At 56.2% G+C, this 12,141-nt stretch overlaps 1 protein-coding gene across 1 annotated transcript; it reads left to right on the forward strand.

Annotated features, from left to right (window-relative positions):
• The first annotated feature begins 3,730 nt into the window (after positions 1-3,730).
• Positions 3,731-9,671, forward strand: PTGIR (prostaglandin I2 receptor). The gene is made up of 2 exons (XM_020898069.2): positions 3,731-4,876; positions 5,923-9,671. Exons 1-2 carry the CDS (start codon positions 4,109-4,111, stop codon positions 6,307-6,309), a joined length of 1,155 nt encoding a protein of 384 aa, XP_020753728.1. The 5' UTR covers positions 3,731-4,108; the 3' UTR covers positions 6,310-9,671.
• Positions 9,672-12,141: the final 2,470 nt, after the last annotated feature.

Below are 12,141 nucleotides of genomic sequence, written 5' to 3' on the forward strand. Positions count from 1 at the left end.
CTGGGGCCTGCTAAGGAAGGATGGGTCAGGATGGACACACGGCAGCTCCTCACAGCAGTGAGTGGGCACAGATGACAAGCGGGCCTGGCAGGCATGAGCAGCTGGTGGCACGTGGTGGGGGGGGCGGGTACGAGGTGGGGCCAGCTTCCTCCCAGGGCACAGCCTGGAGGACGGAAGCCCGGGAGCCAGGAGAGGGTCAGGCCCAGGGCAAGCTGGCATCTTCGGTCAACAGCGCGACCAGATGCAGGCCTGGGCAGGCAGCTGTAGGCACTGGCCGGCAGGAGTGGGAGAGCTTGTCCCGGTCCCATTTCCTGGCCTGCTTGGTGCTTGTCCCCATGAGGACACTCGCCCAGATGGAATGACTCAGCTGAGGGCCTGCCCAGGCTCCAGCTATGACCTTCCACTCCCACGCCACTTGGGACTACGCCCACATCGGATGGTACCACCTCTGAGTCCCTCAGCCCTATACACATGCTGGCTTGTTGAGTGAATAACAACCCCACTAGTAACTGTATGAGAGCTCCCTAAAAGCAGGCAGAGTGAATTCCATCTGTAAACTAGGTCCATCTAGTCAAACCTATGATTATGCCGGTAGTCATGTAAGGATGTGAGAGTTGGACTATAAAGAAAGCTGAGCGCTGAAGAATTGATGCTTTTGAACTGTGGAGTTGGAGAAGACTCTTGAGCGTCCCTTGGACTGCAAGGGGATCAAATCAGTCCATCCCAAAGGAAATCAGTCCTGAATATTCATTGGAAGGACTGATGCTGAAGCTGAAGCTCCAATAATTTGGCCACCTGATGCGAAGAACTGACTCATTTGAAAAGACCCTGATGCTGGGAAAGATTGAAGGCAGGAGGAGAAGGGGACGGCAGAGGATGAGATGGCTGGATGGCATCACTGACTCGATGGACATGAGTTTGAGCAAGCTCCAGGAGTTGGTGATGGACAGGGAAGCCTGGCATGCTGCAGTCCATGGGGTTGCAGAATCAGACACAACTGAGCGACTGAACTGAATCTTTGTTCAGCAACTGAACAAAGTACAACATGTACTTTGTTGTACTTTGTACAACATCCCAACAAAGGCAAGGCAGCCATTTGATGAAGACCATCAAGATACATACGGACACATGTGGGCTGACACAGCCATGAAGAAACACGTGGTCACCAATGAACAGACACAACATACCAATAAACACAGATACACAAAGAGACCTCATAGGAAAGAATACCTACGCACCACTCACACACACACCATGCTGATACAATGCTCACTTAGGTGACCCAAACCCACACACGAAGTCTCTAGCACACACACACAGTCTCTAGCATGCTCTCTTCCGGGTACCCATTCCTCCCCCACACGGTGCTGCATGTCCATTCCCAGTCCTCCCGGGGCTGTCCTCTGTCTTCTGCAGTGCTGCCCCGGGGTCCCTCTGGGGAGTCCCTTCTCAGCATCGCGTGGCAGGGGGAGGGTGCTGACTCACCCATCCAGAGCAGTTCCCTCCCACAGCTTTTCCCACCCCCAGAAGCCACCACCCCACCCTCTAACCCAGACCAGCTGGGGTGACCTCTCACAGCTGAGCAGGAGGCTGGGGGCTCCCCAGAAGATGAGCGTGTCTGACCCGGCATGGATCCCAGGGATTCTTAGGAAGGAGTGATAGTCGTCACCTCTCCTGCCTGCTCTGGAGCACAGAATTCATATCAAGGTCGCCAGGGCTTCTGACCCTCAGCGGCAAAGGTGGGGAAACCGAGGCCAGGAGGGGGGTACCGTCTGAGACCTTGTGGGTCAGAGGAGCAGCATGGACTTCCCGAAAGCTCGACAGTGCCTGGCGGGGGCAGGAAGCCAGTGACAGGGAGGCTCCAGGAACCAGAGCACCCCCTCTCACCCCTGCAACTCCCCTGATGCTGAGACAGGACGCTAGCCTGCCAGGCGTCATCCTTCATTAATATGAGAGAACTTCCTGAGTTCCCTTTGGTCTGGCTAGGGATCGCTCAGAGTATGAGGGGGGAATCACGTGGCCAAGTAGGCCTGAGACAAACACCAGCACCCTCAGAGCAGGGCTGAATGGTCACTCTCCAGAGCCCCACAGTGTGGCCGGAGCTGGGGCACCCATCCTGGCGGAAGCTGGGAGTGCCAGCTGGGCGTGGGTGATAGGGAGACAGGAGACGGGGGAGAGGGGAGGGCATCGTGGTCATGGAGGCAGGGGTGACATGAGGACAGAGAGAGGAAGTCAGTAGCTGCCCAGGGTCCAGTCCTCGGGGTCAGGACCATTCTTCTGGGCCTTGGATGTGCTATGATATCTACAAGGTTCTCTCCTTGTTCCACAGAGGGGTCTGGGATGGGCCACTGGCCATGGTCAGCCCACCAGGCCCACGGAATCAGTGTTGCCCCATTGTACAGACGAGGAGACTGAGGTCCCCTGGCTTCCCTTCCTGGCCTTGGGACCATCCCATAGCAAGGAGGTGGTTGAATGGGGACAGAAACTCCAGTCAAATGGCGTAGGATCTTGAATTGGTCATTTCTGTATTTAAATGGCCTTCCTGAAAAATAAGGGGCATCTGAGAAGGTCTCTAAGGTCTTATCTGACCCTTGGGTGAGGAGGCCGCATGGGAAATGGGCTCAGTGGGGATAGGGACTGGTGACCGCTGTGCTGGCTGCGGGCACACACAGGCAGACCACACAGGCGGGAGGGTGGTGCCGCTGGCAATGTGTCTGTGGAGGGCTGGGAGACATTCTGGAAGAGCAATGTTGGAGCCCTGGACTGGACTGCTGTCTGTGGCTAAAATATTATTCCTTGAAGTCAAGGTCACCAGCGCTTGGTCTGGGGCCCCCGGGATGAGAGACAAGAGGGTGGGAGGGCGCTGCCCTTTGATACTGACCAGTGGAAATCCCGGCGGGGGGAGCTGTCCCCTACCCGCGGATGTCAGGTCCCCCCCCACAACCGACGGGGCTCCAGGGACTGGCATTTCTTTTTTCTGGCAGGGCCACCTCTTCCCCCACCCTTGTGGAAGGAGTGAAGTGCGTCCAGGGAACAGAAATCTCAGTTGCGCCTGGAAAACACTCCATAAGGGAAGAATTTCCTGGTCGTTTCTCAATCCTTAGGCAATGCCCTAACCCCGAGGGGCCTGAGCCCAGAACAGATGCCAGAGGCCACCCCCAGACCGCCTCACAGACTGGCTGTCTGTGCCGCTCAGGTCCTGTCCGGGTCCCCACGGGTGAGCTCCCAATTCTAGGGAGATGATGACTCAGGTGATCCCCACCCGGGGTGCCGCTGGGCAGCGCTGGGAAGGCGGAAGGGTGCAGAGTCCAGAGCGAGCCGGAGGAGGTGGCAGGTGGTTCAGGATGGGGTCCAGGAGAGGACGTGAGGAGGGAGAGGGAGACGCGGGAGAGACGGATGGGTGTCTTGGGCAGGGGGGTGGAGGGGAGCGCGCCAGGGAAGGCAGGAGGGAGCCAAGGGGCCTCTAGGAGAAGGCAGGGGGAGGGAAGGCGGGGCAGAGAGAGGAAATGAAAAGCCGGGGCGAGCGATCGGGGCTAGATGAGTTAGGGAGGGAGGAGGGAGGGACGTCGGGAGAAGCTGCCACTCGGAGCCGGACCCAGAGAGCAAGACCTGGGAGAAGGAGCTGGGGGACAGAGGGCTCAGAGAGTCGGCAGAGGTGCGGTGAGGAGGGGCTGGGCAAGCAGAGGTGCAGAGGAGGGGATAGGTCGGGAGAGGCAGGGAGGGAGGGAGGGAGAGGTGAAGGGAGTGGACCAGGGAGGAGACTGAGCCAGAGCCGGAGCCGAGACAGAGGAGGAGAGAACGAGGGGCTTGGCAAGGGCAGGATTAGACGGAGAGACAGAGGTAGCGGAGGAAAGAAACAGGCGAGGGAGAGTCAGGGAGGGAGCCTGGGGAGACGGGGGCAGAGAGAGAAACAGACGCCCCAGAAGTGCGGAGGGTAGCCTGGGACACCCCTCCGCCTCCAGCTGCACCGAGGACCGGGGGAAGCAGGGAGCGAGGTGCTGGGCATCACAGGGGTGGACCCGTCTCCCCTTCCCTTGCCACCTCCCACCCCCCACCTCCCCGGGGACCCCTCCAGCCCCGCTCCCCGGGAGGCAGCCGGAGGCCGGGGATGGCGGATTCGTGCCGGAACCTCACCTACGTGCGGGACTCGGTGGGCCCGGCCACCAGCACCATGATGTTCGTGGCGGGCGTGGTGGGCAACGGCCTGGCGCTGGGCATCTTGGGGGCGCGGCGGCGGTCGCGCCCCTCGGCCTTCGCTGTGCTGGTCACCGGGCTGGCGGTCACCGACCTGCTGGGCACGTGCTTCCTGAGCCCGGCCGTGTTCGTGGCCTACGCCCGCAACAGCTCGCTGCTGGGCCTGGCCCGGGGCCGCCCGGCGCTGTGCGACGCCTTCGCCTTCGCCATGACCTTCTTCGGCCTGGCCTCCACGCTCATCCTCTTCGCCATGGCCGTGGAGCGCTGCCTGGCGCTCAGCCACCCCTACCTCTACGCCCAGCTGGACGGGCCCCGCCGCGCCCGCCTGGCGTTGCCGGCCATCTACGTCTTCTGCATGGTCTTCTGCTCGCTGCCCCTCCTGGGCTTGGGCCAACACCAGCAGTACTGCCCCGGCAGCTGGTGCTTCATCCGCATGCGCTCGGCCGAGCCGGGCGGCTGCGCCTTCTCGCTGGCCTACGCCGGCCTCGTGGCCCTGCTGGTGGCCGCCATCGTCCTCTGCAATGGCTCCGTCGCCCTCAGCCTCTGCCGCATGTACCGCCAGCAGAGGCGCCACCAGGGCTCGCTGCTCCTCGGCCCCCGGGCGGGCGAGGACGAGGTTGACCACCTGATTCTGCTGGCCCTCATGACGGGCATCATGGCCGTGTGCTCCCTGCCTCTCACGGTGAGTCCCCTGGGCAGCTCCGGTGGGCGGTGGGGAGGAGGGCAGCGCCCAGTTCTAGCTGCCACTGTTTGCGCCCATTTCACGGATGGGGAAACTGAGGCTCAAAGAGGTCAGAGACTTTGTCCACAGTCAAACTCCAAACTTTACAGAGACGTTTCTCCCCGCTTGCTTCTGCTCCATTTGACTCCTCCTGACCCTTGTCTCCCCCTTCCACATCCCTAGCCACCCAACCAACCTACCCCTGCAAGACTAAGACGACCCATCATTCAGTATTGCACTCTGTCTACCCTGTGCTCAGTGGTTTAGAAATCCCTTCTCCGATCATCTCAAGAATGATCTTACGCATCTATTCCACAAGCATTTAGCAAGAAATGTGATGAAGTTTCTGTCAGCATTTCTACAAAGGAGGGGTGATGATGTCTTTTGCCCACGATCACACAGAGGCAGGGCTGCACCCTGGGCTCCTCTGATGCCAGGGTCTGATCTCCTTGCCACCCTGCTCCCCATTTCTCCAGCCCTACCCATGTAGCTGCCCTTGGGCTCTCCTGGACTCACCCCTTCCCTGCAGGAACTCCTGCCCTGCCCCTCCCAGAGGGCAGCAGGGCTGATCCTGGTCCTGTGGCCCCCAGTCCTCCTGATACTGTCTGGACCTCAGCTTCTCTTTCTGCAAAATGCAAGGGCTAGGGTTAGAGTTGAGAGTCACCAAACCTTTAAGGGGGTGACGGAGGACTCAGAGATGGCACACACACACACACACACACACACACACACACACACAGAACCGTGGGACCCAGCCTCGCTGCCCCACCTCTCCCCCTCTAGGGCTTTGCTGACTGTCTCCTGGGGCTTTCTCTCCCTCTGCCCCTGGATGCATTTCTTATTTAGCTCTCATCTTATTTCTTCCCCTTCCGACAGGCCACAGGCCGCGCCTCCCTCATTTCCGTCAGTGAGCAAGGGAGAGGAGGGGGTCCAGAGTGGGGTGGGTGTTGAGGGGTGGGGCAGAGGAATCCTGGGGTGCTTCTTGATCGCTCTCCACTTGCCCTCAGATCCGTGGCTTCACCCAGGCCATCGCCCCGGACAGCAGTGAGATGGGAGACCTCCTGGCCTTCCGGTTCAATGCCTTCAACCCCATTCTGGATCCCTGGGTCTTTATCCTCTTCCGCAAGTCCGTCTTCCAGCGGCTGAAGCTCTGGTTCTGTTGCCTGTACTCGAGGCCTGCCCAAGGCGACTCTCGGACATCCCTCTCTCGGTCTGCCTCAGGGAGGAAGGACTCAAGCGCCCCCCCTGCTCTCGAGGGGAGAAAGGGGAACTGGGTGCCTTTGTCAGCCTGGGGCGAGGGGCAGGGGGCGCCCTTGCCAGCCGCACAGCCACCCACCAGCACCGTGGGAACACCCTCCAAACCGGGGTCCGAGGCAGCCTGCTCCCTCTGCTGACATCTGCCCGGTGATCTTCCGCCCTGTCTTCCGGCCGCAGCTGCCAGATATTCAGGGACATGACCGATGGCTGCGGGCGGATCAGCCTAGGGATGGTTCCTGGAGCCCTGCCGGCCGGAACATGGACCCTCTGGATTCAGGGGATGATCAGCTGCTATTTCTCCTTCCTCTGGGTGGCCACGAGGGGCTGCAGGAGGAGGGAGATGTGGAAAGGAATTATCCTGGAACATAAAAAGAACAGTTCTCTCAAAATATCCGGCGGCTTGGCTGGCCTGGTCTGGCCCTCACTTGCCCATCCATCTCACTGTCTAAATATTTAGAAGGCAGAAATGTTCCCAGCGGCTTCTGTGCGCTCAGGTCTGCTCTGGTTAGGGTTCTGCCTCTGATCTTCCTTCATTCAGGGTGCCCCTGATGCCCACCCCAAGGCCCCAGTGGACACCCCTAAGCCCGGCTCTGCGTTGATGGGGGGAGTTCCCCAAGAGCCACCCTCTCTCTGCCTCATGAAAGCCTGGGGTTCCCTGACAAGTTCCCTGTCTCCCTTTCCTTCCGATTCCCCATTGGACTTGGGAGGCCTGGTCCACCCCCCTCCCCACCAGGGCAGAAGGGGTGACTGTTGCCTTGGGAGTGACACCACTGGACAGTTGCCTGAGAAAAACTGCATGGCTTGGTGAGTTGCAAGATGTGGATGGCGGGTGGCAGGAGAAGCTGGAGAATGATGGGGTGGGAGCTACAGAACCTAGGGATGGCCCAAGAACTCAGACCTAAGTCCTGTACCTATCCTTGGATAAATAGCTGCCCCCCCCCCCCCAACTACCCCTGCAGAGCCTGACCTCACGCCCTGTGTCCTCAGAACCCTCGCAAAAATGTTATCCATCCATTCATTCATTCAACAAATAGTGAGCCCTGAATCTACCAGGTGCTGGGGACACACAAACCAGTCTCAGCCCCACCTGGGACTCTTCTAGGGTAATTTCCAGCCTTCAATTCCCCTTCTGATAGCCGGGGCTTTTCCACCCAATCCACCCCTCTCTCCTCACAGCCATCCTCTACCAAACTCAAGGGTTTTCCAGGAGTGAGCATGAAAGGAAGTGGTGCTTCGGGTGGTGGGAGGAGGTGAATGGGAAAGCCCCCAGACTCTCCCCCGCCCTGATTCCACTTTCTCACTTGCTTCAGGGTTAAAGCAATCATTCTGCCTCTGGGAGGGGTGAGGGTGGGGGTGGGTGGTGGAATAGATGAGGCAAGAACTTCCTATAAAGACGGGCGGCTAAAGTGAGTCCTCCACCTCGTGAGTTGCACCCTCTTCACCCCAACCTGCTATTATTAGAGCCACTCTACATAGGCTGGAATAAAGGTCCAGAGAGGGCAATCACCAGCCCCAGGTCACACAGCGAGAAGAAAGAGCAGCCTGCAGGTGGAGCTGTTTTTTTTTTTGTTTTTCTCCTTTGGCTGTGTTGTGCAGTTTGTGGGATCTTAGTTCCCCATTCAAATCCAGGACTCTTTGCAGTGCAAGAGTGGAGTCCTAACCACTGGACCGCCAGGGAATTCCCTGGTTTACCTTTTTATCTCCTTAATCCAGATTGGGTTAGTGAGATTGCCTTGGTTTCCTTTAGAATGGTGATCGTAATCTAGTACTTAATTTACAGGGCTGGCTGAGGATTAAATGATTCAATTGAATCATTAAAAAGCAATTTAGCATAAGACCTGGAGTAAAGCCCACAATATGTGTTACTGTTACTGCTGCTATTGCCGTGGCTATTGGTATTTGTTGTCTTTGGCATCTGAGCACATGTGGCTTGAAAACAAAACTTTTCTCCATTGTTCTGACATTGTTCCACACCCGCCCCACAACCCCAAGTCACTTTGTTTCATTTGAAGGAGTGGCTGTGAGAGTTAAAAATAGATCAAGATGACTGCTTAATGGGTAGGGGTTTCCTTTTGGGGGAATGAAAATATCCTGGAACTAGAGAGTGATGGTGGTTGTACAATGTCGTCAACGTACTAAATGTCACTGAATTGTACATTTTGAGATGGTTAAAATGGTACATTTTGTGTTATGGGTATTTTACCACAATTTGAAAAAAAAAAAAAAAAAGCATGTAATACTGGAAAAAAATTGAGGAAGTTTAGAAACTTTTTTAGCAGTCTTGCCAGAGTCATATTGTATCGCTTGAATTTAATAATAAACATGTTGACTTGTACCAAAATAAACCAGAAAACAGGTCAAGCAACATCAGACGAGGATCTGGCCTTGGTTAACAAATCTGCCTCAACAGGAACCAACTCAAGGGACCTGGTGTGGAGGGGTTGTGTTTCAGGCAGGAGTCAAGGGCGCACCCCCCAGCCCCACCCGCTACCTGTCAAGCAAGATTCCCTGGGAAGTGGGGGGGTGCACATCTCCTCTCTGGGCTGCCCCTGAAGGTGGGTCCATTCTGGCCCCTCAGAACTCGCTGAAAGTCAGCACAGGGCTGGGCTTTTCAACCCCCAGCACCCCAAGGTGGGTGCCACTATCAGTCCTCTTTTTTGGGTGTGGATTAAGGGAAGGAGAGGATTCAGTGTTGAAGCTGGTTTTCTGCTGACTTTTACCCACCAGGCCTAGCATCTCAGGATTCCGCCCCCTCCTCTGCATCCCACTGTGGATGTCTAAGCTGTCCGCCAAGGGCCCCAACTCCCGCCCCATCTGCCCTGATCTGGAAGCTCCTCTCCCCACTGGTTCCTGGGGTAGCGTCTTGCTGTCAGCCACAGTCCTGTCTGGAGCTCCTGTCTGAGTGGCCCCTCCCCTGCCTGCCAAGCTCCAAGGGCTCCCACTGCCTGGAGGCCAAGGGCCAAACTCCCACGCTCTCTGCTTGGCCACAGCAGAAAATCGTGATTTCCCCAAAGAGCACAAGACCTTTCAGGCCTCCACTTCTTTACTCATTGGGCTCACCCTTTCTGTAAGAGGTTTCCCTTCTCCATTCATCAAAAGCACCCTTGCCTTTCAAGGTCCCGCTGAGGCTCCTCCTCACCCTTGAAGGCGTCATCGCTCCTCTCAGATGCTCTAGGCACTTCCGGGGCTCCATGGTGGCCCTCATAGCAGCCTGTAGCACAGACATCTGTTCATTCATTCAGCAGGCTTTGATTGAGGGCTTACTGTACATCAGGTTTTATCCCTGTGATGTTGGGGACACAGTGATGACAGATGGCCTTGGCTCTGCTCTCCCGGAGCTCACGGTTCAGAGTGGGCAGGGCTGGGGGATTGGGACCAGGGAAGGTGGAATTTAGGGAGAAGATCAGGGAGGGCTGCATGGAGGAGGAGATGGCTGAGCCAGGATGGATCTGAGGACTGTAAGAAAGTGAACCAAATAAAGAGGAGGGCTTCTGTTGTGCTCAGGGTTCTGACTCTGATTTCTAATGCCTCCTTTCTTTCATCTCTCATTCATTCGTCAATTCAACATGCATTCCCTTGAGCCTGCTCTGGGCTCAAGGCAGCTGTGCTGTTAGGGAGATAGCAGGTGTCTGATGTTGCCTTGGGCTTACCTTGCTCACAATCCAGTGGGAGTGACAATTTTTCCCCCCTGCAGCATGTGGGATCTTAGTTCCCTGACCAGGGATCGAACCTGTACCCTGCGCCAGTGGAAGTGCGGAGTTCTAACCACTGGACCGCCGGGGAGCTCTCAGGGGGTGACAGTTTAATAATCTCAGAAATATATATTACAATAAGCAGTAAAAACACAAACTTATAAGCTGTGAAATGCACTGAGAACAGAATACAAGGGAGGTGCCAGCTCTGGTCTGGGGTTGGAGTCAAGAAGTGAGAGACTAGGAACAAGTATGTCTCCTTCACGGAGACTTTATGCACTTTTAACTTCATTTCTTTATTCATTTCTGATTTTGGAGCACAGATGGGACTTAAGCATGCACGCCCATATACGCCCTCGCGGGTTCTCGGGAGTTGCCGCTCTTTGGTCCCTCTGTAGTCACTGCCCCACCTGCTGGCCACAGTGGGAATGACACTGAGACGAGGTCCCACAGCCACTCCCTCCAGCAAGTGCGGGGAGCCTGGGTTTCTCTCCTGTGTGCCCCGGGTGGGCATGTGTCCCATCATGTGGCCCCCTGCCTAGTCACTTTCTCAGTGACAGGCTTTGAGCTGGCCCAGCGGATCCATGAGCCTGAGTTGGAAATGACTTCCACGACCAGCATCAGCTGATGTGTGCTCCTCCGCGTTTCCCCTGTCCATTAGCAGTGCCGAGTGCCATCTCTGTGCCTGTGGTTAATAAAGAATGGGAAGGGGAAGTCATGCCTTTTTAATAATGCAGGTTGTATGGGAGTAAAAGTCTTTCAAAAACTAGGGCCCAAGGGGGGAAATAATCGACAGGCAGTAGAGAAGTGCAGGCAATGTGCTGGGGTGGTTAAAAGTGTGGGTGTTTGGGATGTGGATAACCTGGGGTTCAAGTCCCAGTGCAGCCACCTCCAAGAAGAATGCTGTGAGAGGCTTTACTTCCCAGGCCTCCATTCCTTTCCTGTAAGCTCTTGGATACGCCACGTGACATGCCAGTTTCCTGACCAGGGATCCAACCTGGGTGCGCCCCTCCCCACCTCCTCCCCACCCCCGCAGTGGAGGCTCAGAGTCTCAACCACTGGACTGCCAGGGACATCCCTCCTGTCAGCTCTTGATAACTTATGCTCATATGCCCACTGGGGAGGATACATGTCATAAATGGGGGAAAAAAATGGGAAAAAAATTTTATTAGGACTCAACCTGGCCTGGGTGAGACATAAATGAAATGATGTCTAGAAAGTGGCACACCCCTGTGAGGTGGATGTTTTATGTTCCTCCTTTGAGAGATGACTGTTTCCCATTTTGCAGATGGGTAAACTGAGGCTCAGAGAAGTGAAGTCACTGCTCCAAGGTTATGAAGCAGGCAGTGTCAGAGCTAAGACCTGAGGCTTAGTGAGTATAGACACTGAAGTGAGTGGTCAAACTGTGTTGCAGCCCAATTCTGTGAGTCACCAAGACCTGTCTTCTTCTGAACTGTAAGACCAGAGTTTTCCACAGGTATTCTGGCTGCTAAGAAGGCAGCTCTCATCCCAGATTCCACTGTTTTGACCCCAGCCTCAGCCTAGCCTTCCCCTTATCTTTGGCCTGTTAGTCACTCAGTCGTGTCTGACTCTTTGCCACCCCATGGACTGTAGCCCACCCAGCTCCTCTGTCCATGGAATTCTCCAGGCAAGAATATTGGAGTGGGTTGCCACTTCCTTCTCCAGGGGATCTTCCTGACCCAGGGATCGAACCTGAGTCTCCTGCATTGAAAACAGTCTTTACCATCTGAGCCACCAGGGGAAGCCCTCTGGACTACCTGAAGTCAGTTTTAAAACAGAGGTAGTATGTTTGGCTGTGCTGGGTCTTTGTTGCCACGTGTGGGCTTCCTCTCGTTGCTGAGATTGGAGGCTACTCTCTGGGTGCAGTGCTTGGGGTTCTCAATGCAGTGGCTTTTTGTGGAGCACGGGCTCTAGAGTGTCAGTAGTTGTGGTGCATGAGCTTAGTTATCCTGGGTGCATGTGGGATCTTCCCCGATCAGGATCCAACATTGGCAGACAAACTCTTAACCACTGGACTACCAGGGAATCCGCCCCCCCCCCCCCCCCGCTTTTTAAAATGACCATTTACTCTGAAGCCACAGGAAAGCCCCTGAGTTTGGGCCTCACGAGGCTTCTCCATCCTCCCAAGGCCAGGCGAAGGTGAATAGGCGGCTTTTTACTCCACTGAGCTGTTTCTGCTTACCTCCTGCCTGGTCCCTGTGGCCAAAGAGACAGCTGCTCAGATGTTAGACTGTGTGGCTGCTCAGATGTTAGACT

The sequence above is a fragment of the Odocoileus virginianus genome, chromosome 20, assembly GCF_023699985.2.
Source record: "Odocoileus virginianus isolate 20LAN1187 ecotype Illinois chromosome 20, Ovbor_1.2, whole genome shotgun sequence".
Classification (NCBI taxonomy): Eukaryota; Metazoa; Chordata; class Mammalia; order Artiodactyla; family Cervidae; genus Odocoileus; species Odocoileus virginianus.